Raw genomic sequence first — 22,073 nt, forward strand, 5'->3', positions numbered from 1 at the left:
AGATGACCCAGCACCGTGGTGCATAAGTCTTGTTGAGGGCTGCAGGCCTGCAAGACGGCTAGGGGGGAGAATCCAGTGCAGTGGATCTCAAGGTTGGGAGGTTAAGAGTGAAAACTCTACAGGTGACTACTGAAAACAAAGCACTCCTGTGATCGAACACCAGGTACGCTTCTTTAACTTTAGTTAAGAAAGGTTCAGGTATTGAATGTACTCAGTTATATCTTTTCTTTAAAAGTTGCTGTGTTTAGATATTTAGAATAAATTACTGTTATTAAATAGACAGAATGAAACTGTGACATAGACATCCAGGTGGAATACAATCACCAAGCTTATACAGTGGATCTGTAATTAGCTAGTAATAGCAGAAAGACCAATTTCTTTGATAACTTATTCAGGAAGGTACTTAGTTTTACCTTGTAAAGACCTGAGTAGCTATAGGAAGCCGAGTTGGCTGTTAACCTTAGAGGGTTTATGTAATCTGACACAGAAGTCTCTTATAAACATCAACCCGAAAATTATAACCTTACTCGGTATGCATTCCCTCAACAGAGTAAATAAAAGTAAGGCGGAACTCTAAGAAAGAACTTATATATGTTTCCAAACCAGTTTCGCAAGCATTTGTAAAAATATGATAATATACACGGAATAACAATTTAATACCTTCAACTACTTTCCAGTTATGTGTGTAATAACTACTGACAGGTGATAAGACGGAAGCAAAGGGATATATTCATCAAACCCTAGTTACAGAAATGAAAATAAGAGTAAATGTATATTACAATCGAGAAGTTAAACATAATGCCGGAATAAGTAAATACCGGAATCAAGTAAAAGCGTGAACCAGGCATATGAACGCGGTACCTGTAAGTAACGTATGGACGAGACTGTGCGCGGGGGGGGTTAGACTATACATTCATGGGATGAATGTAAGTCTATCCTCTACGCTGTATAGTGTCATTAAGCCGATAGCAGTGCCATGGGAAAACAATACAATGGGAAAACTATAGTTTTCATAACCCTGAAAACCTTAATCAAGAAATTATCATAACTGTGATACAAATGAACAAAGGAAAAGACAACAGCGTATTTAGGAGCTCAATATAAGCTTAATAACTCTTGGCATAAAAATGTATGTAAACAGGTATTAACCGGAATTAAAATCAGAGACGTGTATACATTTAATAACAAGGTAAATAAGGAAACCCTGAAACATAGCCATAGTCGTATATTATGTGTTACAATGAAACAACTGTAATAGCCGCTACTTTGTACAATAACTGTATGTGAAGATTATAAACCAAAACCAAAACGAAGCCATTTACCAGTGACGGTATTGAATATACAAATAGAGCAGAGATATCATTATGAAGCTCAGTCGGAAACCATTGACATTTAGAAACCCAGGCCGGGCCAAAACAATCACAAATCTAAATAAGACGGATAATGCCGAATTTATACAGCTGTGTAATCTGTTCATAACTGTCGAAAGCACAGAATAGAACTAGATCTGATAAAATTACAGAACACAGAGTCTTGGACAGAATTTAACAGTAAATAGAACCTAAGGCATCGAGGCCATAACCTAGGCGCAGCTGGAACGGCCATTCCAGTAAGGCCGCCATGCATAGCCGCATAAGGGTTTGGTCCAGTAATAACCTGAGACACAGGTAGAGAGCAGGCCGTCTCAGCCATGAAACAACCCTCGAATCGTACTCAATACAAACAATAGAACCCATGGAGGAAACGACTTACCTAGAACTGTCATGGTACCTAAACTCTTCAGCGGTTGAAGCAAGTGAGCTGCGACATGTAGCGGAACCTATCAACCGTTCAAGCAAACCCTGAGTTAATTAGAATATAATCAGTGAGTCATAAACTAGCTATGGTATTGCAAGAACGAGATGCAGTGAGATATAACCAGCAATGGAAAAGAAATAGGGAGGCGCGGCAAACCTGGAGGAGGCAGAGGAGTGACGAACTAGAACAGCACAAAGAGCCTGGAAGTTGCAGTGTAATCCAGCGGAGGAGGTCGATGACTGGCGAGTGAACAAATGAACCATAAACGAAAACACTTAAACCTTTATACACAAGATCAAACCCTAAGTAAGGCAGGACCGTCCGATTGAGCCGAGCAATCCCCATCGTTGAATTTGGGCGGGAGGCCGAGCGTAAATCCCGGGGTTGGTCAACCCTCTCGGACCACATGGCTATCACGTGATGAGGGGCCATTTGGGCTACGGTATCGGTGAGCTGGCATGCTTACTCTGCCATTTGGCAGTAAACACCAAATGAACGACCATCAACACACAAGTGTCAAATCATATCATTAATAAAGGTTAAAGCAACACGTTTGATTCAATACGTAAACCCTTTATGTATAACCATAGTTATAAGCGTAGAACCTTAATCTGTCACAACATACGTCAAGGAAATATGTGTTCAGGGTGGTAAATGAGTTATACAATAAGTGGGTAATGATAATAAGGTTACAATTGTAAAGTTGAATGTAAAACAAAAAAAAAATTTATGATTGTAATTTTTAGTTTCTAGAAGGGAGCGTGACAATGTGGTATCAGAGCCAAGTTCCAAAACTGTGACCTCTGGAACAGCAATGGGAACAGAAAGAAAAATTATCTTATACATGTATACAGTACAAAGTCATTAATCATGTTTTTTGTGTACAACCAGGAATATATTGAGACATTCAACAGCTGACAGTTATACAGTAAGATGGAGGAAATGCCGGGAGCTGGCGGCATCCCACCAGATAACACAGGACTGTGGGTTCAGCTTGGTGCTGAGACACGCAGTACCAATCAGGCAATACTTCAAACAGTTCAAGAACTGAAGGGTGAGATGGCACGCTTGCGAGAAGACAATGCACGATTAACCATGGAACAAGAAAGAATATTGAAGAGCTTGTCTGAAAAACAAAATCCACCCTTACCCAGTCCTAGTGCAGAGCAACGAAGGGGCACTGAGGAGCGGAACTATGCTCCTGAGTTTTCAGAAGAACATGAAGACCATTCTGACAATGTGCAAGAGCAGCAGGCTACCAAGAGACAGAAAACGGAATTACAGGGGGAATTTCGTAAAATCAAACCCCCACTTTTCGATGGAGAGCAGGAGGAAGCAGCGGAAGCATGGCTGATCAATATTAATAAATATTTTCAACTGTATGAATATGATCAAAATCTGAAGGCACGTTTGGCCATATTCCAGTTGCAGGGCAAAGCCACCTTGTGGTGGGAAGAGATTAAAATTGTGAAGGGAGTAACTGAGCAAAGCATAACCTGGGAAAAGTTTCAGAAATATTTTAAGGAGAGGTATTTAACTGAGCGCTTTTATGATGAGAAGGCGCGAGAATTTCATGATTTACGACTAGGACAACAATCCATGGATGAATTCATAAATCGCTTTACTTCGCTACTGCGTTATGTGCCCTACATAAAAGAGGAGAAGGCCAAGGTGCAGAGGTTTGTGAGTAGTTTGCCAGCTTATATAAGAGAACGAATTGAGTTTGATAACCCCCGAACCATGGATGAGGCAATTAGGAAGGCCAGAATTTGCTACCAGCAGAACAAACAAAAGGGAGAAATTCCAAGCAGGAAATGGAATGAGAGAAAAGGTAGCAGAAATGCTGGAAGCAACAAAGGCAGCCGCGGGAATGGTGGCAAAGGGGTTGGAAAAGGGCAGTTTAACAGAAGCACGAATAAGGGTACTTTCCGGCCTAAGCCAAACGAGAGCAGGATTAGTGAACTTCCTGCTAAATCGGAGGTTGAAGGAACCAGACCTCCAGTTCAATGCTGGGTATGCGAGGGACCGCACTATGCTAGGAACTGTCCACAGCGTAAAAGAACTGATCAGATATCTCAAGTCCATGAAGCTTCCACTGTAGGGGATGTGGCGCGCAGCGTACCAAGGATCAATGCAGCATTAGAGGACCGACAGGCAGAATATCAACCTTCCATGGTGGAATTCGAAGGTAAGATTTCAACCCTTGCTGTAGCTGTACTTATTGATCCAGGAGCTACTTTAAGTTATGTTAGTCCAAAAGTAGTGGAACACTGTAAGTTACCATCAGAAAAATTCAAAAACCCATGGCTAGTCCAGTTAGCTACGGGAGCCAAAAGGCGGGTTCTAGCGAAAGTTAATAACTGCTCTTTCAGTATAGCTGGACAGCCTGTAACAGCAGACCTGAATGTACTTCCATTGGGCTCCTATGACATTCTTATTGGCATGGATTGGCTGGAAAAGCACTGGTCACTGGTGAACTGCAAAACCAAGACCATATACTATAAAGATGATGTGGGACAGCAGCAGGAATTACAGGGGATTAAACATCCTGTTCAGATCCGACCTATAACTGCAACTCAGCTAGCCAAATGTGTAAGGAAGAGATGTCAGATTTACGCCGTACAGGTTGGTTATGTGAACCAGAAAGATAAGATGGCTGCATTAAATGACATACCAGTGGTGCAGGAATTCACAGATGTTTTTCCTGAAGATATCCCGGGTCTGCCTCCAAGAAGAGACATAGATTTCACTATAGAGTTGATACCAGGGGCAGCCCCAGTATCAAGGGCACCATATCGGATGAGCATACCAGAGTTAACAGAATTGAAGATGCAGCTCCAGGAATTGCTGGATAAGCAGTACATTCGACCTAGTGTGTCACCCTGGGGGGCTCCAGTATTGTTTGTGAAGAAGAAGGATGGGACCCTTCGCATGTGCATAGATTACCGACAGCTGAATAAGCTCACGGTCAAAAACAAGTATCCTCTACCCAGAATAGACGAACTCTTTGATCAGGTGAAAGGGGCAAAGTTATTCTCTAAAATTGATCTGCGATCTGGTTATCATCAGATCAGGATCAAGGATGAGGACATTGCCAAAACTGCTTTCCGAACACGCTACGGGCACTACGAATTTGTAGTGCTACCTTTCGGTTTAACCAATGCACCTGCCACTTTCATGTGCATGATGAATAGCGTGTTTCACCAGTTTTTGGACAAGTTTGTACTGATATTTATTGATGACATATTGATATATTCTCGTTCCCAGCAGGAACATGAGGAGCACCTTAGATTGGTGTTGCAAACTCTTCGGGAGCATCAGCTTTATGCTAAATTTAGCAAATGTGATTTCTTTAAAGAGGAAATTCAGTATTTGGGTCATGTAATTACAAATGAGGGAATTGCGGTTGACCCCGAGAAGATAAAATCTATTATGGAATGGCCTACGCCCAAGGATGTTTCGGACATCAGGTCTTTCATGGGGTTAGCTGGCTATTACAGGAGATTTGTGGAAGGCTTTTCAAGAATAGCCTACCCTATTACCTCATTGCAAAAGAAAGGAAGGGCATTTAAGTGGACAGCAGAGTGCCAGCAGAGTTTCGACCGCTTGAAACACCTACTCACCACCGCACCCATCTTAAGAATCGCAGATCCTAATAAGGAATACGTGGTATGCACCGATGCAAGCAAAGAGGGCGTGGGGGGAGTGTTAATGCAGGAAGGTAAGGTAATAGCATATGAATCAAGGAAATTAAAGGAACATGAGCAGAGATACTCTGCCTACGATTTAGAATTAACTGCCGTAATTCATGCACTTAAGATGTGGCGACATTACCTTCTCGGAAAGAAATTTCTGCTGTTAACTGACCATCATAGTTTAACGCATTATTTCAATCAACCCACTTTGAATGCGAGACAAGGCCGTTGGGCAGATTTTCTAAGTGGGTTTGACTTCGAAATAAAACATTTAAAGGGCAAAGAAAATCGGGTAGCAGATGCCTTAAGTCGGAAAGTTCATTGTTTATGTGAACTTTCAGCCAGCCGGTGGCGGAGTTCGCTAGTAGAACAAATAAAAACAGCAGCGGACAACGATTCAGCATATCAGCAGTTGAAGCAGCAGGTACAGCAATCTGATCATGGAAAGTTACAGCAAGGGTACACACTGGATAATACTGGATTGCTGTATTTCAATGGGAAAATGTATGTACCTAACTCCGATGACCTTAAGAAGCTGATCCTAGATGAATTCCACACCAGCCATTATGCCGGTCATCCAGGATACCAAAAGATGATTACAGCACTCAGGAAAGAGTATTACTGGCCAGGGATGAAGAGGCAAGTGGTGGAATATTTGGCAAAATGTCTGGAATGCCAGCAAATTAAGGCTGAACACCAACACCCAGCAGGACTGTTACAGCCTTTGCCTATTCCGGAATGGAAATGGGAAACCATTTCCATGGATTTTATAACCGGGTTACCACGGACAAAGAAGGGTAATGATTCTATTATGGTCGTAGTTGATAAACTAAGTAAAGCAGCACACTTTATACCTGTGCAGTCTACTTACAAGGCGGTACAAATTGCACATCTCTTTATGCAGAATGTGTTCCGCTTGCATGGAATGCCAAGGGTAATCATATCGGACCGTGATGTGAAGTTCACTTCTATTTTCTGGAAAACATTGTTTGCTGAGTTGGGCACCCAGCTGAATTTCAGTACAGCTTACCACCCACAAACCGATGGCCAAACGGAGCGAGTCAATCAGGTATTGGAAGATATGTTGAGGGCAAATGTGATGCTCAAGCCTAATCAGTGGGAAGAGTATTTGCATCTAGTGGAATTTGCCTATAATAATGGGTATCATACCTCCACCCAGTTAAGTCCCTTTGAGGTTTTGTATGGGCGAAAGTGCCGCACACCCTCAAGTTGGAGTGGGCTAGAGGATAAATTGAGTTTGGGTCCGGAAATGTTAAAAGACATGGAAGATATGGTAAAGAAAGTGCGAGCAAACTTAAAGGCTGCACAAGACAGACAGAAAAGTTTCGCAGACAGGAAAAGAAGATTTGCAGAATATAAAGTGGGTGACCATGTGTTTGTAAGGATTCAAACCAGAAGGAGCACACTGCAGTGGAGCGGGTGCGCCAAACTGGCTCCCCGATATTTTGGACCGTTTCAGATTCTAGCTAGAGTGGGGCCGGTGGCCTACCAACTTGCTTTACCCAGTCACATTAAGATTCACAATGTGTTTCATGTTTCTGTCCTAAAGAAATATGTGTATGACCCTAGACATGTTATTCAATGGCAGGACGTACGGGTAAGAATTGACTCGATTGGTTTGATTATACAACTAAACTTAATGGAAATTGACTAAGTGCTGGTTGTTTGCAGGTCGAACCGGAAGGCGGGGTCCTAGTCGAACCACAGAGCATTCTCGACCGGAGAGAAGTGCGGCTGCGGAAACGGGCTATTACCCAAATTAAGGTGCTGTGGCAGCATTACGGCCCTGAGGAGGCTACATGGGAAGATGAGGAACTTTTCAGAAAAGCCTATCCAAATTTATTTAATGAGAATGGACATCGGGACGACGTCCAATCCCAGGGGGGGCAGATGTAATAACCCTGGTAACTTGTAATTTCCGGTAAATGCTGTGGTAAAAACAATATGGGTGACAACTTGGGGGGGCAGATGTAATAACCCTGGTAACTTGTAATTTCCGGTAAATGCTGTGGTAAAAACAATATGGGTGACAACTTGTTTTTAAAAGACATTATTATTTGTTAAAAGAAAATATAATGAATTATTTTACACATGTGTTGAATGAAATGCTGGCAGCCTCCAAAAAGAGGCTTTTCTATTAAAAGAAATTAATCAGTTAAGAAACTGAAAAGAAAGACAACTGCCTCTCACCCTGAAGAGGGTTTGGAAGGAAAAACCTCTGGGCTGTTTGGGAACAGGCAGAGGAGAGATTCCAGAAAGAAGAGAGTTGCAGAGTGAAAGAAAAGGGTTATGTCTGGTTGTGATCAGATGACCCAGCACCGTGGTGCATAAGTCTTGTTGAGGGCTGCAGGCCTGCAAGACGGCTCGGGGGGAGAATCCAGTGCAGTGGATCTCAAGGTTGGGAGGTTAAGAGTGGAAACTCTACAGGTGACTACTGAAAACAAAGCATTCTTGTGATCAAACACCAGGTACGCTTCCTTAACTTTAGTTAAGAAAGGTTCAGGTATTGAATGTACTCAGTTATATCTTTTCTTTAAAAGTTGCTGTGTTTAGATATTTAGAATAAGATTACTGTTATTAAATAGACAGAATGAAACTGTAACATAGACATCCAGGTGGGATACAATCACCAAGCTTATACAGTGGATCTGTAATTAGCTAGTAATAGCAGAAAGACCAATTTCTTTGATAACTTATTCAAGAAGGTATTTAGTTTTACCTTGTAAAGACCTGAGTAGCTATAGGAAGCCGAGTTGGCTGTTAACCTTAGAGGGTTTATGTAATCTGACACAGAAGTCTCTTATAAACATCAACCCGAAAATTATAACCTTACTCGGTATGCATTCCCTTAACAGAGTAAATAAAAGTAAGGCGGAACTCTAAGAAAGAACTTATATATGTTTCAAACCAGTTTCGCAAGCATTGTAGGAATATGATAATATACACGGAATAACAACTTAACACCTTCAAATACTTTCCAGTTATTTGTATAATAACTACTGACAGGTGATAAAGATGGAAGCAAAGTGTTATATTCATCAAACCCTAGTTTCAGAAATGAAAATTAGAGTAACTGTATATTACAATCGAGAAGTTAAACATAATGCCGGAATAAGTAAATACCGGAATCAATAAAAGCGTGAACCGGGCATATGAACGCGGTACCTGTAAGTAACGTATGGGCGAGACTGTGCGCGGGGGGGGTTAGACTATACATTCATGGGATGAATGTAAGTCTATCCTCTACGCTGTATAGTGTCATTAAGCCGATAACAGTGCCATGGGAAACAATACAATGGGAAAACTATAGTTTTCATAACCCTGAAAACCTTAATCAGGAAATATCATAGCGGTGATACAAATGAACAAAGGAAAGGACAACAGCGTATTTAGGAGCTCAATATAAGCTTAATAACTCTTGGCATAAAAATGTATGTAAACAGGTATTAACCGGAATTAAAATCAGAGACGTGTATACATTTAACAACAGGTAAATAAGGAAACCCTGAAACATAACCATAGTCGTAAATTATGTGTTACATTGAAACAACTGTAATAGCCGCTACTTTGTAGCATAACTGTATGTGAAGATTATAAACCAAAAACAAAACGAAGCCATTTACCAGCGACAGTATTGAATATACAAATAGAACAGAGGTATCATTACGAAGCTCAGTCGGAAACCATTGACATTTAGAAACCCAGGACGGGCCAAAACAATCACAAATCCAAATAAGACGGATAATGCCGAATTTATACAGATGTATAATCTGTTCGTAAATGTCAAAAGCATAGAATAGATCTAGATCTGATAAAACTACAGAATACAGAGTTTGAACAGAATTTAACAGTTAATAGAACATAAGCGTCGAGGCCATAACCTAGGCACAGCTGGAACGGCCATTCCAGAAAGGCCGCCATGCATAGCTGCATAAAGGTTTGGTCCAGTAGTAACCTGAGACACAGGTAGAGAGCAGGCCGTCTCAGCCATGAAACAACCCTGAATCGCACTCAATACAAACAATAGAACCCATGGAGGAAACGACTTACCTGGAACTGTCATGGTACCTAAACTCTTCAGCGGTTGAAGCAAGTGAGCTGCGGCATGTAGCGGAACCTATCAACCGTTCAAGCAAACCCTGAGTTAATTAGAATATATTCAGTGAGTCATAAACTAGCTATGGTATTGCAAGAACGAGAAACAGTGAGATATAACCAGCAATGGAAAAGAAATAGGGAGGCGCGGCAAACCTGGAGGAGGCAGAGGAGTGACGAACTAGAACAGCACAAAGAGCCTGGAAGTTGCAGTGTAACCCAGCGGAGGAGGTCGATGACTGGTGAGTGAACAAATGAACCATAAACGAAAACACTTGAACCTTTATACACAAGATCAAACCCTAAGTAAGGCAGGACCGTCCGATTGAGCCGAGCAATCCCCATCGTTGAATTTGGGCGGGAGGCCGAGCGTAAATCCCGGGGTTGGTCAACCCTCTCAGACCACATGGCCATCACGTGATGAGGGGCCATTTGGCTACGGTATCGGTGAGCTGGCGTGCTTACTCTGCCATTTGGCAGTAGACACCAAATGAACGACCATCAACACACAAGTGTCAAATCATATCATTAATAAAGGTTAAAGCAACACGTTTGATTCAATACGTAAAACCCTTTATGTATAACCTAAGTTGCAGGAAACGTGCCCTAGGGGTCCGTTTCCGGCCGGAAACGAAACGGAAACGCGTTTCCGCGTACCGTACGGCCTGGAAACGCGTTTCCGGCCGTACAGGCACGTTTCCCGAAATGGAAACGTGCCCGTACGGCCGGAAACGCGTTTCCAGGCCGTACGGGCCCCGTTTCCCCAAAAAAATGACTTGTTTTTTAATTTTATTTTTTTTTCTAATTAGTTTTTAAATTTTTTTAGGGTTTCTAAGCTGTTCTAGAAGCTGTTTCTAGGGTTTCTAAGCTGTTCTAGAAATTTTTTTAGGGTTTCTAAGCTGTTCTAGAAGTTGTTTTAGGGTTTCTAAGCTGTGACTTGTCTCTATATATATATATATATTATTATATATATTCGCGTTTCCCCGTTTCCAAAATTTGGGGAGGTCGCGTTTCGTTTCGCTTCCCCGTTTCGTTTCGCTTCCGCGTTTCCCCGTTTCGTGCAACTTAGTGTATAACCATAGTTATAAGCATAGAACCTTAATCTGTCACAACATACGTCAAGGAAATATGTGTTCAGGTTGGTAAATGAGTTATACAATAAGTGGGTAATGATAATAAGGTTACAATTGTAAAGTTGAATGTAAAGCAAAAAAAAAATTTATGATTGTAATTTTTAGTTTCTAGAAGGGAGCGTGACAGAAAAGCTCAACTTTTCTAAATTTGTTTGGGTATTAGGTTTGATCTAAATTATGGTTTTAGCAAAGATTTCGTTGTGCATCTTTGTGGCCATTTGGCCTTTTGAAAATGTGATCCTGAGGCTGGTTTTCTTCTCCCAGATATGTACCTCAATGTCGATCCTTCTTGCACATGGGTGTGATATGGAACTTGTAAGATCTGGTGTTTCGGACAGTGGGTTTCTCTGAAAATTTCTGAGGTTATTTGGCTACATATGTCTGAAACATATGCGAGTGTGTTCCTCTCAAGCGAATCGATCTTCTCATCTGTGGATCTCATCCCCCAGGGCCACGTTCTAGGTACGAATGAAAAACTCAGCTCTGTACAGTTTTTGGGCTAAGTCTCTTGTCTATCGGGGCAATCACTGGGCATTTTTTTTGTGGAAGAAATTGTTGAGAATTTGTAGTGTTCTTCTGAGGCTAAAAGCACAGATCTGGAAGCTCAAAACTATGGCTGTGCTTCAATACCATTGTTTGACATTTTAAAGTAGATTCGAAGTATATGTCTGCGGCCCTCCTTTGGTACATATTTCTGCTAAAAACTCTAGACAAACTTGCAGGTCTGAGGCATTGACTAAGGTATCTGTGATTAAAAAAAAAAACTCAAGCGGCTTTCGGTCCTTCATTTCAGAAATATATTGTGGGTGATTAAGGTCAGAGACATCATTTGCCTCCCATTTCAGAGACACATTGACACAGTCTGAAGCAATTTTGTGGCCCAAATCTAAGGAGAAATCTTCGGCCCTGTGGTTGGCATTTTAATATGACAGTCTAACACCAAATCCTTCAACTTTAAGGTGGATCTGAAGGGTATGCCTGTGGCCCTCTTCTAGGACACTTCTACAGCTAGATTTCTTACGGTGTGCAGAAGTAATTGGTATCTGGTCCAAGCTTGCAGAACCATAATCTAATGTGTAAGTCAAACCCACACTTTCATGCCTAGCCAGTGCACTAATCTTGGAGAAGTAAAATATATTGAAGTTTTCTGTGAATTGGTCTGTGGTGACATCTTTCATGGTTTGTCCTGAAGTTTAGCTTTTGTGACTTTTCATCGGAGCATCAGCACTGGTTTCAGAGACAGGTCTTTATCCTAGTCTTGACATCATTTGATTTGACCTGTAATCTTGCTCATCATTGTACTTAGTCTTCTCAGATTTAAGGGTTGTGCAGAAGGTGTATTTTGGCTTGGCGGTACTAATGGGCAGTAAAGGTAAGCTAGTGTTGCAGAAGGCATCTTGGCATTTATCCTGCAAGTCCAAGGCAGATCATTCAAAGGAAATATGGAGCATTCTCTACTCAGCACAATTGAGGTATGATTTAAATTAAAAAGATTATATATACAAAAGGCAGTACTGTAATTGATTGTACACCAGCGGAACACATCAATAGTTTGAGTTTGGATTATTGTGGATGAATCCTTGAAGTTGGGTTGTTTGACAGTAGCAAAAATCTGAGTTGAATACAGTGTTGTGAACCTATCGATTTTATCACAAAATTGCAATTTTTTTTGGTCTAGTTGATGTTTGCTGATTTTTACCAATATTTTGATGGTATCTTAATTTTACGGATGTTTGCCAATTTTTACTGATATTTTCTTGATTTTTACAATTTTTTGGTTTTCCAAACCCTTGCCGATTTGATCCTAATATCAATGTTTGCAACATTGGTTGAATATTCTTGTCAGTTGGTCATTATCCCTGGTACAGGAGCCCACAGTTCTTTCTTTCATCTTTACATTTTCAGGATGGTTGGTTGGTTGGTGTAACGTAGTAGAGTGAAGTATCCCTCAGATTGTACTCTGAAAATACTTTAGGGTGGCAGAGTGGTGCTAGGGTAAGTTGGATTTTGTAAGGTGTTGGAGCATCTTATCAGTGGTCGCTGATAAAACCAAGGTGTTGGAGCGTCCTTCTAGTTGGAGCTCGCAAATTGAATATTTTTCTAGAGTACTAGGGAGTTGGTGCTTCCCTTTTAGTCTATGTTACCAGAAACGGGACGGTTGCCACGTTTCCCGTAAAAAACGTGTAAGAAACGGAAACCAGAAGGAAACGCCGTTTTTTACGGTTATTTTAGCTAACGGGTGCATATATTTTATGGGAAATCTTTTACCGGTGGTAGTTCGCTCTTTTGCATGTCATTCTCAGCCCTGTATTTTCACTCTTTATTGTAGATTTCACTCATGTATTCATTCAATAACCTAGAGGCTTATGCCAAGTATATAGAAAGTTGATCATTTCTGTACTATTGTCTTTTTTTAGTTTATTTGTTTTCCTTTAACATATATATTGTTAAAATTCATAGTTTAAACACTATACTATATGTGGCTCAAGAAATTCACATTTAATTGCAAATTCTATTTATTGTTTATATATATATATATATATATATATATATATATATCTAATTATTTGGAATTTTTTTTAAGGAAACAATAATTAGCTGAAGGCACAAAATGCATAAAAATGTATACACTTAATTGATTAGGAGGCATAAGAATGTATATATTTAATAGTCAATTTGCTAAGCATCAGTTTCTTATTTAAATTATTTAGGTTTTTAATAAAATTTGCGCTGGAAATTTAGTTGAAACTATATTGAAAATTGAAACTAACTGTGTATTTTTTATTTTTATTTTCATTTTCTCTCTCCTCGTTTCTTGAGTGGGAAACCTCCAAACTCTGTTTCTCGTACCGTTTTCGTTTCCCGTTTCTTGTTTCTGGTAACATAGCTTTTAGTTGGTGCTGAAACATAATTTTGTGCTCATAAAAATATTAGAAAAACGTTTAGTGATTTTTTTCTCGAAAAAGTTTCCACCTAAAAATCTCTGGTGCATTGTTCTTTTAATGTGTTGATGTTTTACTTACCGTTAATGTTCTAAAAAAATTTAATTGTTTACTAATTGATAAGAAACATTGATTCACTCCTCAATTTTTCCAACAAATATATTCTATTCCCAAAATCAGAGTTTGCAATGTGATAAATATAGAGAAAAAACATTTAAAGATCAAGAACATATAGAGCACTGTTGATCATGTCATTTATCATCCCAATGAAACCTTTCCCATGAACAGCCAAAGGTGACGAATTCCCCATAACAATATGCTCTATTAAGTGAGAAAAAGGCCATAAAATATGGTATGTGAGGCGGATGGCTGCAGCGGGTTACCGCCACAAGCATCCGCAGTGGATTAGCAGCTGAACGGCACACTAGGAGGAGGAAGTGCTGAGACGCCCACAGCACAGGAGAAGGGCTAAGAAACGCTGAGAAGCTCACAGCACAGGAGAAAGGGCAAAGACGCCCACAGCATAAAAGCCCAGCAATGTCCAAAATTCAAGCCGAGGCAGCAAAGGAAGATGGAATAGGCTCGATGCCCCGCAACTTTAATACCATGTGAAATCAAACCACATCCACCAGGGTCATAATGGACCGAAACTCCATACAGAAAACAGAGTTCAAACAATGCCTTAAACTTCATATATAGACAACAAAACGTATAAAATTAACAGAGACTGAAAAGCTGTTGAAGGATTGGACATCGAATCTCTTGGTACCTTATAACTACTGCATTGACATAAATAAAAAGATAAATTTACTTATAAACTAATATATATCTGGTTTCATTTCAAAAACATAAGTAGCAACATAAACCCTGTTACATAACAAGAGTAAACATAAAAGGAATGGAACTACTCAAAATAAACATAATTTGTAACACAAGTAACAAAATAACCCTGTTATATAACAAGAGTAAACATAAAAGGAATGGAACTACCCAAAATGAATTACAGTATGCAACATAACCTTGTAACACTATAGAACACTGAAAAAATAGTTGATATATTTGCAAAAGCCAGACCGAAATTGGAACTCGTGAGAGCATACCACTTTGAGTTCTGTATTGGGAGATGCAACAGCAAGTGTCAGTTCATCGTTCCATACTGGATTGAGATTCCTCTTTACCGTTTTTGTTTTGACCGTCTGTGACAAGTCATGAACCATGTCAAACTCAAAAAAGGGGAAATTAACAAGTATTTCTACTTCTTTGCCAAAAGGAAAGAAAATCCCCTGTAATTTGGTTGGATTTATTAATGAGTTTAACAAATTTTAGATCTTTGTATTGCTGTAAGGTGGAAAATGACATGCAGAAACGAAAATTTTGAATTCTTGGTGTTTTTATTCTTTTCCATGTTTAATAAATCTAAAAATAGACCAGCACTGAATCGAATTTAAAGTTATAGAACCCAACCCAGCAATCAGTCAAATCAGTGTTCACACAAATCATGGGTAATATGCAGAATGCTCAAAATTGAAGCAAAAATGAAGTGAGAATTGGCACTGACTTGATTATCCAGGCTGACTACCACATAAGGATCACTGGCAGTACTCAGAAAATCTGTGGCAACTAGATTGGTTCCCTTGATCACGCCCACTTTCAGGAGCCCAATATACTGTTCCATTCCTGTACACAGAAATAAAACAACCATGTTTGACCATATACACAGAAACCTTCCTCTTGAATCAATCATACAAAAGAAAATAAAATCTCAAACAAATGCGAACCTGAACACGAACGCTGTAGCCTGGTATCTATGGACGAATGAAGCGAACCTAACAGTGTAGAAATTACTTGTCTGATTTACTGCAGCAAACTGTTTATGAACGCTTCCCCAAAACAACAGGCCGAGATTAGGTAACCCCGCCCATATAAATAAAAGAGGATATAGAAATGAAACTTTTACGAGAATATTCATGGGAGGTGCACCGTGAAGAGCACGCAACATCAGGTACTGTACGGGGTATAGGCAGAGGTGCCGACTGAGCGCGACAGGTGATGTTTGAGTAATTATGCTTGGAAAGCGAATACTTAGTCATGGGGCCCATGCGTGATTTAAATTGTAAAACTCATGATATGTATAAAATATAAATCTGTTAGGTTGAAGAATTTTAATTATATTAAAGGTTGTGATAGTTATTATTCTTAATTATTGATACGTTGTTATAGTAGTTTGTTTTTATAAGAGAAATATTTTTATAAATTTTAGGAGATTGTTACATCTAATTGAATATAAGATATTTTTTGTTCAAGTAATTTATTTTTATTTTGGCGTGGGGTTGGGATATTTTATTAACAAATTTATTAGTATGCTAAGATATTGTGTTTATTTTTAAGTATAATTTTATGTATTTATAATTTTACAATTATTTGTTGAATATATTAGTTTTATGTATTTATAAGTGTATAATTATTTGTTAAATTTAATAAGTAAAAGTATGATCATAGATTTTCTCTGTTTTTATATGCTCTACATATATAGTATGTGATAAACTTGTGGATAGGAAAGGGTCTCCATAGAAGAAGATAAAGATCCATTAGAATTTTATTTTATTTTTTTTCATTTTTTTAAAACTATTGTGAATTGGTAACTAATTGGATTAATATGGGTGAGGCCTAAGATCAAACCGAGTAGTTGCCACTATAGCACCAAGAGTATATCCAACATCTCAAAAGCCAAACATACCATGAATTTATGACTTAGCCCCCTCGAACACTAGAAGTAACCATTTACAAAGGGCATAGTAGGTAAGATGGTAGAGATGAGAACCCCTATAATATAGATGCTACAAATGGAGGTGCTACTAGAGGACATGAAAAGTATGGTGGAAAAAAGCACTTTGGTTGGACAAACTAACATGTTAGTTAAGATCCCATCCAGTATATGCGGTTTCCAAAATATTGTTGTAAACTTGTTGCAATGGTGAGAAAATCTCTAAATCTAGTGGTTGTGTTAGATAACAAACAAGGATAATGAAAATAGAACTAGAAAACCTAACTCAAATGTAACATTTCATCTTCAAGCTTACTTACACTAGTGGAAATTCTCACACAATGGCTTCTTGACCTTCTCCTTGGGAGTTTTTTTTTTCTTGAGTGTGTGTGGCTACTATCCTCTCCTTATGGTTGAAAGTGGTTATGTATTTTGCAAATATCTCTATCAAACACAATAGGTGTGTTGATTTATGGTGAAAATATTATAACATGTATCTACTTTGATGATTGATATGAGAATTGGAGGCGAGCTCTTGATTTTATAAGAAAATAATGTTTAACTTATGGTTTATGCACAACCACTTTATTTTCTTTTAACAAATTTAACCATTACTTTAAGGCTTTATGCATGACCACTTTACTCTCTTTTCTTTTATTTTTCTTTTTGATCATTTCCAGATGAAATGGTCTAAAACAGGTTTTGGGTTATTGCATCAGGCACTCTATAATCCAGTATAGGTTATATGTGTAGGTGTCACATGTAATGTAAGAAAGATTGTATGTCAACATTTTTGATGTTGACTATATTATAACTAATAATAATAATAATAACTTAAAAAACACAACACCATCTTCCATGTTCTCTTTAGTCATTCTTAGTGCAAAAAACTAGTTTGAACCAAGTAATAAAAATAATAAAATTGAATTTGTTATATTTTAATTTTAATTTTATTAATAAAATTACTAATAATTTTTTTAGATAAAAGAAAATCATAATAACATGGGTTAATACCATGGTTTATCAATAATATTGGCCATCTAGGCTTTTGATTATATGTTATGGATCTAAGCTTTTAATTATTTCGATATAATACCATGGCTTATCAATACCACATGCCCAAAAACCATAACTTATTTCACAATCCTCACAACTATTAAAAATACTCCCATAGAGATTAAATCAAGGTTTTAGTAAAATTAAAAATTAGAATAATTTTATATATACATATATGAAATTTATATAATATAAATAATATTATAAAGAACTGGGATAGATGCATCTTAACCAACGATCCAAGCAAAAGAGAAAGAAAAGTGACTAACAATGATAGAGAAAAGATAGTGCATGATGCTTTTAAGTTTTTTATTATTGTATTTTCTTTGACATGATTGATCCAAAATATAGGTTTGATATTTTACCACCAAGTATGTTTGTTGTTTGTTTGTGTTTTTTTTTTTAGATACTTTCATAAATACAGTACAATGGCATTAGATTTAAGAGACGGAGAGAGAGTGAGATGGAGGGGGAATAGAGTGGGGGATAGAGAGAGGGAGAGAGAGGGAGAGAGAGGAAGGAAGAGAGAGAAGGAGAGAGGGAGGGAGGGAGAGATGGATTTGGAGGGGGAAAGAGAGGCAGGGAAGAACAAAGATATTGAGAGAGAGAGAGAGGGTGATCCGAAATTGGATCCTTAAACTCTCTTAAAGCTACCCGAACTCTGTAAAAAAAACTCATACTGAAGTTTAAAGTCTTGCGGATGTCGAAGCCTATCAGAAATAACCTCTGAACAATGAGAATTTGCAGCCAGCATGGAGCAACGAGGACCTTCGATCAAAGCACGTTAACCGAGGCCCATGAAGACCGCGCAGTGGCGCAAACTAGCAGTTGGGAAATCCAGATCAGGAAACGGAGGTTGTTTCTGATGCGCGATTAGCGCAAAGTGCTAATCATGCATCGCTGGGCAAAACCCCTCGAGAAGGAAAATCCCCAAGCGCTCGGTCCCAAGGGGAACCATGAAACGTGGGAAAATCGCTAAAGCGACAGGAGGGTCTCGTGCTCCAAAACCGGTGGAATATCGAAGACGTTTCGGGTGGTAAGCGGGTTTGTCAGAGGTCCTAGCGATGGCATACAGTAAATGACGCATGTCCGGCGGATGAGAGAGAAAACTGCTCTCATCACGGGCTAACATCCGAGCAAGTCAACCATGCGATAAGAGCGATAACCATCGGATCTAGAGGCCCCAGATCTGACGGCGAAAGTTGCACCCGATGGGAGACCGGATTTGACGAAGAAAATAAGCTTTGGCATGTAAAGGTTTGAAGTTCGACGTGGACAATGAGTTGGCAGAGATTCGTCTTTCGCGGGCATTCTTAGAGTAAACGAAAATAACAGCCGTTTCAAACGATCGAGTGTTTCCGGTGAACCTGACACTTATCCGTTACCGGACAGGTGGCCATTTCCCTATGAGGTGATGCAGTGATTGTAACAGCCGAAAGAAGGGATTCGAATGGATAAAGGCAGGGAACGAGAAAGCTAAAAGTGGAGACGAACAGACGAAGAGACAAAGGAGAGAGCGAACAACGAAAAAAACGTTGAATGCGCAGAGAGTCTTTGGAGCCACTCGGAGGTCGAGTGAAAAGCCAGACAGCTCAATTGACAACAGCGTATTGTTGTTGGAGTTGCTTGGAGGTCGAGCGACTCACAGAGGCATGCAAAGGCCGAGAGAAAGAGCTTAGAGAGCCAGAGCAAAGGCCAGAGCAAGAGCCAGAGCGAGCGCCAGGAGCCAGAACCAAAGCCAGTGCCAGAGTCAGAGCCAAGAGCCAGAGCAAGAGCCAGATCCAGAGACAAGAGCCAGAGCTAGAAAGCCGAAGAGCTCCAAGAGCCAAGGGATAAGATGGTGTTCTGAGCCCAATGTTAAGTGTATCACTTGTAAAAGAATTGAAGCCATAATCCAAGAGAGCCTAATCGAGTTGATTAGAGCTCAAGGAGACGTAGCCCAAGATATCAGGGTGAACTCCATATTATATTGTTGTCTGATGTGTTTGTTTTTACTGCTACTTAAACTACTTTTATATGCATTTATATATCAGCTTAAGTACCTTCCCATATCAGCACAAACAACAGATTTAAAGCAAATAATCAGCTGAAAACAAATACAAGCATACACCCATATTTTCGAGCATTCCTTAATTCCGCATTGGTTAATCATTAAGACATGGGAAAATTTGAAGCTTTGGAAGTAGGAGAGGTTCTTGTAAGTTAGACAAGAAGCCTAAGAGCCCCATTTCAAATCAAGTGGTATTAGAGCTTAAGATTGATTAAACCCGCCTTCAAAGAAGGTTGTATCGGAATGCTTGATTGACAGGGCAAAGATTTCTTGTCTGAAAGGTGTTTGGACAGTCAAGGATTGGTTGCCTCGTCAATTGTATGCTTGGTTGCAGACTGACTATTGTTTTGAGTTTGCATAGGCGAAGGGAAAGCTATTGATAGCTTAGTCCAGGAAGGACAAGAAGGAAGAAGGGCTGAAGGCATTCTTCTATCCCAAAGGACCTCAGGGCAATCCTTGAAGCACAAAAGGTTGTTGCAAGAGGTTACTGGATAAGCTCTTTAATAATCTTGTTTGAAGTTCTTTTGTGCATTTTGAAAATGACAACTTCTACAAGTGAGTTCTCAAATTCTTCTTGCTCCCCAAGTTCCTTTGATGGAGACATGAAGCAAGACTTATCCACCATGATGGATATGGTGAGAGAAATGTATGAGGATGGAAGGAAGAGCAACATACTTAGAGAGCAGTTGAATTTTGTGGAGGAAGAGAAGCGGTTGCTTTCTGACAAATTGCAGGAAATGGAGAGGCAACTTCATATTGCAAGTATGAACCTGAAAAGGATGCATGAGTTGGAGTCACAACTCTTTGTTGCAAAAGAAGTCTTGGCCAAATATCAGCTTGAAGAAGAGGTAAACCATTCTTATTTGTCTTCAAATTCTTCTAAGAATTATTATATTGGTTCTTTTGAAAAACATACCAGAGGCATAGGTTCCAAGCTAATGTCCAAGATGGGCTATGAAGGAAAAGGATTGGGCAAACATGCATAAGGTATTGTTGAGCCAATAATGTTTGAGGAAAGGCCTAAGTATTTGGGTCTTGGCTATGGACAGTCTTATGGAGAGAATTCCAAAGCTGCCATGAAGGCCATTGAAACAGTTCCCAAAAGGAGTTCCATTGCAGGTCCTATACCTCAGAAGTGTGAGGATTGTATTTAGGAGGAATGCAATGGCTCGAAACATCATTCGCAGGATGCAGGTGTTCAGAAGCACATACTTGAACCAGAGGGTTGTGGAAACTCTGACAGCCTTGAAGAAAGTGATGGTGTTCCAAAGGGAGCCACTTCTTCATTTGCTTCACCTCCTCATGAAGGCAATAAAGGTGAAAGAGGCAGGTATAAATCTGGTTCTAAACACATTCCTTTTTATTTTGTAAAGCATGGAAAAAGAATTGCATGTTCCTTTTGTGGTTTGGATAACCATTATGTTTCTAGATGTTGGAAGAGGATGGCCACATACAGGAAAATTTTGAAGGAAAATAAGCAAGCAGCCAAAGGTCCACAGGACAGGGCAAATCATGTTGTCAAAAGGATGCACATGTGTTGCACTTACTGCCATAAGCAAGGGCATCTTGCTGAAAGATGTTGGAATTTGAATCCAGCACTGCTTCCACCAAAGCTAAAGGAGAAGGTGGAAAAAGAAAATGGCACGGATGGAAATAAAGATTCCGTGATTGATGTGGTTCAGGATGATTCACATATTGATGCTGATGTGCAAACAAAGGAGGGACCTTTGAAATGGATTGGTAAGAAATGGTTAGAATTCTTATCCAATTAAGGCGGCATGTCTAGTGATGCATCTGTTTGCATTCCTTTGTGGAATAAATGCAAGTTGCAGGATCTTACCAAAATGGTAAATAGAAATAAGTTGAGTAGGAAACTCACTTTAATACTACAACAATATGTTCATTTAAGCTTCGAAAGTACAGTGTACTTAAGCAAAAGTTGATAGATGGAATGCATGAATGAGCATGAGATGCATGTGATGTTGGCTTGGGAGAAATTAACTTGGTCTCCAAAATGGAGATAATGATGAAGAGTTTCATCTTTTGGAAAAGAGTCCTAAAGGTCTTTTTCCTACATGCTTGACTTGAAGGGTCATTTGTTGTAAAGGCATGTTTTATTGGCTTGTTATTTAGTTAATCATTTGTATGCAGATATAAGACATGGAAGGGTTCACAAGATGTGAAATCTGTTTCTTTGTTGAAGCAGGAGTTAGCCCATGCAATTGTTGTATGTATGCCTGTTGTTGTTAACAGTTGTTGTTGGCAGCTTTCCAAACAGGTACAAATGAAATTTTTGTGGAGCAGATGTACTTCACATTTGTTTGAGCCACCTTGGATCAAGGATCAAGGCAAAAAAGTTCAAACTACCTTCTGTAAACTTCATAGCAGAAGTTCTGCATGAAGTCAAGGAGGGAAACAGTTCTTCCCAAGATGACCAACCCATCCAAGAAGGGAAGTGGTTAAAGATTGTGGTTCAAAGGCACTATGCAAAGGTAAGTGCAGGGAGGCTGAAAGATGAGG

At 39.4% G+C, this 22,073-nt stretch overlaps 3 protein-coding genes across 3 annotated transcripts; 1 reads left to right on the forward strand and 2 right to left on the reverse strand.

Annotated features, from left to right (window-relative positions):
• Positions 1-1,288: 1,288 nt before the first annotated feature.
• On the reverse strand, positions 1,289-2,205 carry LOC149267486 (uncharacterized). The gene is made up of 3 exons (XM_089398966.1): positions 1,954-2,205; positions 1,753-1,841; positions 1,289-1,656 (listed from the first exon to the last, which is right to left on the reverse strand). Exons 1-3 carry the CDS (start codon positions 2,203-2,205, stop codon positions 1,545-1,547), a joined length of 453 nt encoding a protein of 150 aa, XP_089255092.1. The 3' UTR covers positions 1,289-1,544.
• Positions 2,206-2,730: 525 nt separating this feature from the next.
• LOC149267487 (uncharacterized) lies at positions 2,731-6,179 on the forward strand. Its single transcript, XM_089412054.1, has 5 exons — positions 2,731-4,203; positions 4,258-4,669; positions 5,156-5,518; positions 5,834-5,978; positions 6,074-6,179. The coding sequence occupies exons 1-5, from the start codon at positions 2,731-2,733 to the stop codon at positions 6,177-6,179; spliced, it is 2,499 nt and encodes an 832-aa protein (XP_089268180.1).
• Positions 6,180-14,696: 8,517 nt separating this feature from the next.
• LOC149267488 (putative ADP-ribosylation factor GTPase-activating protein AGD11) lies at positions 14,697-15,621 on the reverse strand. Its single transcript, XM_089398968.1, has 3 exons — positions 15,462-15,621; positions 15,242-15,360; positions 14,697-14,879 (listed from the first exon to the last, which is right to left on the reverse strand). The coding sequence occupies exons 2-3, from the start codon at positions 15,356-15,358 to the stop codon at positions 14,712-14,714; spliced, it is 285 nt and encodes a 94-aa protein (XP_089255094.1). The 5' UTR covers positions 15,359-15,360; positions 15,462-15,621; the 3' UTR covers positions 14,697-14,711.
• Positions 15,622-22,073: the final 6,452 nt, after the last annotated feature.

The sequence above is a fragment of the Pinus tabuliformis genome, chromosome 6 (genome assembly GCF_031772625.1).
Source record: "Pinus tabuliformis cultivar Carrire ecotype Pingquan chromosome 6, CPIR1, whole genome shotgun sequence".
Taxonomy (NCBI): Eukaryota; Viridiplantae; Streptophyta; class Pinopsida; order Pinales; family Pinaceae; genus Pinus; species Pinus tabuliformis.

Bases quoted from the DNA above. Each gene is read 5' to 3' on its own strand.
- LOC149267486 (XM_089398966.1), bottom strand. From the start codon at position 2,205: ATGTGGTCCGAGAGGGTTGACCAACCCCGGGATTTACGCTCGGCCTCC. The intron at 1,842-1,953 runs GTTTGCCGCGCC...TAATTAACTCAG, and splicing joins CACTCCTCTGCCTCCTCCAG to GGTTTGCTTGAACGGTTGAT. The intron at 1,657-1,752 runs GTAAGTCGTTTC...CCTGTGTCTCAG, and splicing joins AGGTACCATGACAGTTCTAG to GTTATTACTGGACCAAACCC.
- LOC149267487 (XM_089412054.1), top strand. From the start codon at position 2,731: ATGGAGGAAATGCCGGGAGCTGGCGGCATCCCACCAGATAACACAGGA. The intron at 4,204-4,257 runs GTACTTCCATTG...TGGCTGGAAAAG, and splicing joins CTGTAACAGCAGACCTGAAT to CACTGGTCACTGGTGAACTG. The intron at 5,979-6,073 runs GTATTTCAATGG...CCGGTCATCCAG, and splicing joins CTGGATAATACTGGATTGCT to GATACCAAAAGATGATTACA.
- LOC149267488 (XM_089398968.1), bottom strand. From the start codon at position 15,358: ATGGAACAGTATATTGGGCTCCTGAAAGTGGGCGTGATCAAGGGAACC. The intron at 14,880-15,241 runs GTCAGTGCCAAT...GACTTGTCACAG, and splicing joins TAGTCAGCCTGGATAATCAA to ACGGTCAAAACAAAAACGGT.